We start from the raw sequence: 7134 nt of genomic DNA, 5'->3' as shown, positions 1-7134 counted from the left end.
GTAGTCATGTGATGGACGGGTGGGGGGCTGGCAGGGAGGGTGCTGCTGCCGTGGTGGGGCAGCGTGGGAGAGGGAAGAGGCGGCAGCGGGGGGACTGCCGTGGGGGCCGTGGCAGTGGGCTGAAGGGGCTGGCGGGTAGCTGGGGTAGTGGAGGTGGACTGTTGGGCAGTCGACGATGACGGAGAGGAGGCAGGGGGGGTCGGGTGGTGGGTTGCACGAGAGGGAGGGGGCTGCATTGGCGGAGCAGTGGCCTGGTCATGCAACAATTGGATTCTCAATGGGGAATTATCATCATCCAAAAATTCATATGAGGTAGGAGATGGAGTATTTATTTGTGAAAATGGAAAGGAATTTTCATCAAACCACACATGCCGGGCTATGATTATTTTTCGGCTTGCTAAGTCATAGCATTTGTACCCCCGATTATTGGAAGGATATCCTAGGAAGACACACGGAGTGGACCTAGACTGCAACTTATGAATTTGTGTGGAGGGAAAGAGAGGAAAGCATAGACAGCCAAAGACTCGGAGATGAGAGTAGGATGGATTCTTTTGATAAAGAATGTGAGTGGGTGTCTTATATGCTAAGAGTTTAGAAGGGAGAATATTGTGGAGGTACGTTCCTATGGCAAAGGCGTGATGCCAATAGAAGTAGGGCATAGATGCATGGGCATGGAGTGTACGAACAATATTATTGATGGATTTAATTTTTCGTTCCGCCTTACCATTTTGGGGGGAAGTGTGGGGAATTGAAAGGTTTTGATTTATTTTTCAAACTGAGTGCGAATGAAAGTTCGGAAAGACAAGAAGCAATTATAAATGTTGACACCCAATTTTGTCCCGTTTTCCCCAAAATATTTACGCTTTTGATATTTTGGCAACTTTAAAAATTAATTATTTATATTTTACTATAATTATGAGCTTTTATTAATACCAGCGTTTCATTATCCCATTGCCTTCACCAGCTATTATTATTTTTATTATTATTATTATCATTATTACTATTATTGTTATTATTATTAGTACCGGTATTATTGCAATTCGCATTATAATCTTTTCAGCATTTTTTTACCATCTTATGCACGCGCGTCGCATTTATTTTCGCACAGTTAAATAATAGCATTTATTTATTATTGATTTTCAAAATATTATTGCACGGCTATTACGACGTCATGTGATTTTATTATCTGAGCACTAATAATTACATATTTGATATTAGATAATACTTTAGTACACGCTAGTATATAGTTATTTAAATTTAGAAGCTCAAAAGCAAATATATTTTTTACCCAACCAGCCCAAAACAATATTCTACTCAGCCCACGACCCACCATTCATTAAATCTGCCGAACCGACCCAGCCTATTATCCTTTAACTCGTTGACCCGGCCCAATCTTCTTCCTAAAACCTAAAGAATCACACCATTCTTCAGCCGCCCGCCCCAACGCCCCTCTCTTCTCCCTCTCCTCTCTCTCCTCCATATTCAGCGAAACCCTACCCCTCTTTATCCATATCAGAGGAGTGCATGCTTTATTTCGGGAAAAGATTGGCTTTTATATCAAAAAAGCATAGAATTACAGGTTACTTTCATCTGGATTTTCAACTTTTTCCATTTTTTGCAACTTTGCTCTTTCCTCTTTCTGAGAAATCTGACAGTATCCGTCCAAAATCCCAACATTCGGGTTCAAACGACTCTATTTGACTCGTTTGAAACTCGAAATTAATTGAAATCCCGCCCAAAAAAATTTAGCCTAAAAGCCCTAGTTCATCACTATAAATACGAAGCTCTGCTGCTCATTTTAAGAGGGATTTTTTTGGGGTTTTTTTTTGGGAGCCGCCACCTTTGTTCGAAAAAAAAAAAAACTAAAATTCCTTGCTTTTCTTTTCCGTTATTCGGAATCTGCTGTTGGCTTCTGTTTTTCGCATACAAGGCATACTCGAGTTCGAGCATAGATCTGAAACCCCCCGCACCCCATTTCGCTGCACCCGAAAAAGGTCCGTAATTCTCTTTCTCTTTTACTTTTAGTTCTGTTCCTTATTTTTCAGTTAGTTTTCTATAGATTCCAGCATGTTAGTTAAGGTTTATTTGTCTAAATTTCAATAGGAATATGAGTTTAGTCTGTTTAATGGTTGCTTCAGCTTTGTATGGATGCATATATCTTCGGCGCCTTTGTCAAGCTTATTTCTCTTTTCTTCAAATTTGCAAAGAATGAGCCTTTTAGTACCCGTTGTCTGTTCGAGGATTAGCTCAAAGCATAAGCTGCTAGATGACATGATTTAATTTCAGATTGCATATGAGTTTATTTTTTTTTTAGTTGAATCTGCTCATGTCTTCCATTAAATGGTTAGCCTTTAGTAGTTAAAGAGTATGTTTTCCTGAAGTTATGATCTGAAATGGTTGATAGCGTAGCTGCTAATCTGATTTTCTAAATCTACACTGTAAAGTTCGTTCATTTAGGCCTTACGATTAAAATATCATGCTTTGAAGATTAAGTTATGTAGAGGTTAAGCTAACAGTTGATGTATTGACTTTCCATTTTTGTTTAAACATTGTCAAGTCAGTTGTGTCTCTTCTTATTCTTTTAATTTCTGAAGATATTTAGTCGTATTCATGCTATGAAGTATGCTAGACTAATGTTAAATATCATGAAATATAAGTTTTCAGCAAGCTTCTAGTAGTTGTCGTTATTCATGACTTGTAGCTTGTGTATTAAATTATGCCTATAGGAATTCGCTTGTCTTGCTTGTTTACCTATTACTAGACTCGGATTTTTTTTAAAAATAAATTGGCAAGATTAGAAGCCTAATGTGTGCCTTTCGGACTGGATGCATTGTTTTTAAAATTCGAGAAAGTTTATCATTTTTTTAGTTTCGGAATGTTTCGACTTATATCATTTGCTCAATATGTGCTTGAGAACTCTATGTGTCATTAGCTCAATAGCCTTTATGAACCTCATGATTAATCTTCATCTCTATGGAGTTAATAAATAGTTTAAATGTGGTGAAAACTTGTAGCAACTCAAGCTTACAATCTGTCCTCTTTTCATGTTAAAAGATGATTTCTACATCCAAAGGTCATGCCCTTAATATCAAATAAAAGTAGTCGTGTCCTCTCTTTCTAAAAAGTGAGGACTTTGATAGCAATCTGTGAATTCCATTCATTTTCTGATAAGATAAAGTAGTGTATGGTTTACCATTTTTGTTGAAAAAAAAGAGATTGGATATTTGAAGACTAGAGTATGAATTAGTTAGAACTTTTTGTTGAAATCAGATGTCATCTCGTTTTACTTATTGTGTTTGTTTTCAGATACATATTAAGAATCAGTCCTGTTTGTCTAATCTTTATTTCCCCTTCTTTACATGTACACGTTGGAGCGAATGGAGTCTTAATTCAGGACTCTCTCACAATGTAGTCTCGAAATGAGACTCGGCGCTATTGCTATACCCATGCATGGAGTCGATACGTCCCATATTCTTTAATCACAACACTCGGCGAGAAACAAGCGAAATCGCTAATCGTTTGAGGTTGTCTATGACATCTTTATCATTTTCTCTTCTCCCCTTTCCTTATCATTTATTTTATTTCACTCTTCGTTTTCTTTATGATTGCTAATTTATTGGTATTTTGGATTTGTCTGTGGTTTGAAAGTATGTGTGTAACTTATGATTCACGTAGGATTAGAATGGATAGATTTTTATCATTTAGGATCACCGCTCTGAACATTAAGTACTTATTTTCACCATATAGAGTGCATCATTCATATAATAATGTTTTAAACTTTGTTAGTTATAAGTTATTATTTTGTTTTTTCAAAGCTATTTTCTTAAATTTTAGACCTTAGAATTAATTAACCTAAGTTTGACCGGTTAACCGTAGTTAACCGATCTTAAAGGATGCTTAACCCCTTCCCTTTAGGATAATTAAGAACCCTTACCTAGAATCACATTAGTTAAGTAGATCATTAATCGGAGTTAATTTTGAGCATTTACTTAGTTAAAATAGGTGTCCTAATTCTCCTTTAAAAATAATTAGGTGGCGACTCCTTGAGTTAAATAATATAGGAATCACCAATATGTTGTACTCCGATTTGACCCGATTAAAATGGGGTATAACAATAAACTTGGGACTTTGTTTTGATAGGAAAAGTCCAAAGAAAATTAGTGTAATTGTCAAGAAGTAAAACATAATATCTGTGACATGAAGAGCTAAGAATAGGTGAAGTCCATAAATCACTGTGAACAATGTCAAAGGGCATAGTAGTAGTTGAAAGAGAGTCATAAAAAGGCAATTTAATAAATTTCCCCAGAGGACAAGAATGACAAACATTGTTTCGAGCCTTATTACATTCAATCAAATTACTACTACGTAAAGAACTAAGAATAACATCCCCTGGATGACCTAAACGGGAGTGCCATATATGAGGAAAGATGACACTAAAAGCAGATGGTGCGGAAGACAGGATGACTTGAAAATTTTTGAAGAATGGATAAAGATCACCCGAACTCTCACATCTCATGAGTTTGCTCCCCGTCCGTAAATCCTTCACATAAAAACCAAAAGGATCAAATTCAACAGAAACCATATTATCGATAGTAAATTTACGAACGGAAATAAGGTTTTTGATGAGTTTAGGTGCATGTAAGACATTTTTCAGTTTTAAAGAGCGATTTTGTTGAAGGGATGTATGACCATAACCATGAATTGGAATCATGTTACCATTACCAACAACAATGCCATTATTTTTGCTCAATTGATAATACGACGAGAGAGTACCTTGGGAGTTGGTCATATGAGATGTGGCTTCGGTGTCCATGTACCAATTCTTGTCATCGGGCGGATTCAATGACATTGTGTGCATAGCTTAATCAATATCTGGGGGCGCATACCCAATATGTGATGACGAAGCTGACGAGTAGAACGACTGTGGAGGACGAGGACCAAGAACTCCCTGCTGCGATGGAGCTGGACGCGACTGCTGCCAGCCGCGGGGTTGCTGCCACCCAACCGTGCGGTACGGGCACGGTGGAGTGGCCCACGGCTGTTGCCCCCACGCTGCCCACGGTGGAAAATACCATGACGGGGCAGCGTGTCCCTGCTGCTGTGCCGCGACAGGCTGGTATGCCTGTGCATTGGTGCGGCTGCCCCCGCCGCTGCTTTGTCCATTGCCGCTGCCACCGCGGTTGTTGCGGTTGCCGCCGCTGTGACCGCGGTTATTTTTCTTTGCACGATTCTGCGAATTTCCACGATTGTTGAAATTATTTGCAGAGTTAGTGGGCTGTCCATTTCCTGAGAAATTTTGAGGAGTAACATTGTGGGAAACAAGAGCAGCATTCGAGTTGGAGTCGTGAATGACGTCCTCAGCATGGCTATCCTCCTCAAGCTCAAGCATCGATCGGACAACGTCAAAAGATGGGAGAGGAGTACGGTGTTGCACCGTCGTGCGAAAAGTTTTATATTCCTCCGAGAATCCTCGCAGAAGACGAAGCACAAGTCGTTCGTCGGAAACTTTGTGACCGACGTTGGCGAGATTGTCTGCAAGAAATTTCAGCCTGGTACAGTTTGCTTTCACATTCGGAAAATCCACCAATTTTGTGTTGGTGAATTTTGCATCAAGAGCAAGGGCCCTAGCCGATTTGTTGTCCTGAAAGAGATGAACAAGACGGTCCCAAGCTTCGGCTGCGGTGTCCTCTTGATGAATGATCGTGTTGAGAAGATCATTCGATATCGTACCATATATCCATTGCTGAACAATGTCATCTAGCCGTTCCCATAGGGCCTTAGCAGCAATTTTTTCGGCTGCAGTTGCCGGTGGTGGCATGGTGGGGGAGGGAGGAGGTAGGATGTGGTCAATGACCAAGTTTGCACGACAATGGAGCTTGAAGAGGGTAGCCCAATTATTGTATTGGCTTCCTTCGTAGTCAAGCACAATAGGGATGTATGATTTGATATTGGTGACGGTAATCGCAGGATGCAACTTGGAGGTGTCAGCCATGGAAAAGGGGAGGGGGGAATAGCCGAAGAAGAGAAAAACGAAAAGAGGGGGGGGGGGGGGGGGTCGGCGGCCAAGGGCTAGGGTTTTTAGGAGAACCTAGTCTGATACCATGTAAGAGAATGTTTTCCTTGATTATTTTGTTCCCTTGAATGGGTTGATATACATGATTTACAACCTAATTGTAGGCTACAAATTAGGAACTAATTTGACTAAATAATTCTAACATATGTTATCCTAAAATAGAAGATTACAAAATATATTTGACTAAATAATTACATAATCTAACAGAAACTACTCTTTTTAATATATAATCCTCCCATGTGGTACGAACAATATTTTCACGTCGAGCATGTAATATTTCCGATCAGATGATCGAGAAGACACTACAACACAAGACATCTATTGCCACAGAATACGTTGTAGCTAAAGATGAAATTTTCCGTGGCTAAAACCTTTAGCCACATTTTTTTTTCCGTAGCATTCGTAGCAAAATGTAGCGTAGCTAAAAGTTAGCTACAAACTTTACATGGTCCGTGGCTAAGCACTTGTTCTAATTGCTACGAGTTTTTTTGTGTTGTAGTTGCGAAGGTAGAAAATTCCTACCACAGAAAATATACTTATAGCAAGTGACTTTAATCTTTTGCCACGACGAACAAAATTTGTAGTTGTCTTCATAGTGTAGCCACAAGGTGTTGTATTGTAGGAAAAGATTTAATTTGTTTGCGACACAAATTCAAATTTTATGGCTATTTCTATAGCTTAGTTTCGTGGCAATAGCAGTCATATTTAGTTACGAACTAAACAATTCATAGCTATGAGTTAAAATATTTGCCACAAATATTTTCATATTGTAGCTATGAAGCTGTACCTTTAGCTATGAAATAAATAGCATTATAGCTAAAAAGAACCTTCATTTGCTACGAAAATTGTAAATTTATAGCCATGTTTTGATACGTGGCGATTATATATAGGAGTATATGTCTAGCTACGAACTCCAAAGTTCATAGCTAAAAGTGTATACTTTTTGTCACGAGAGACAAAATTGTAGCAAAAGATTTTCTTCATTTGCTACGGAAATAAAAATGTGTATCCATATTCTCATTTGCGTGGCAATTATATGTACGTTTAGCTACAAATCCAAA

General features: G+C 38.7%; 1 protein-coding gene across 1 annotated transcript; it reads right to left on the bottom strand.

Annotated features, from left to right (window-relative positions):
- Positions 1-4861: 4861 nt before the first annotated feature.
- LOC132629011 (uncharacterized) lies at positions 4862-5992 on the bottom strand. Its single transcript, XM_060344758.1, has one exon. It carries the CDS (start codon positions 5990-5992, stop codon positions 4862-4864), a length of 1131 nt encoding a protein of 376 aa, XP_060200741.1.
- Positions 5993-7134: the final 1142 nt, after the last annotated feature.

Source organism: Lycium barbarum, chromosome 2 (assembly GCF_019175385.1).
Source record: "Lycium barbarum isolate Lr01 chromosome 2, ASM1917538v2, whole genome shotgun sequence".
Classification (NCBI taxonomy): domain Eukaryota; kingdom Viridiplantae; phylum Streptophyta; class Magnoliopsida; order Solanales; family Solanaceae; genus Lycium; species Lycium barbarum.
This window is presented reverse-complemented; position numbering and strand designations above follow the sequence as displayed.

Coding starts and splice junctions, on each gene's coding strand:
- LOC132629011 (XM_060344758.1), bottom strand. CDS start 5,992: ATGGCTGACACCTCCAAGTTGCATCCTGCGATTACCGTCACCAATATC.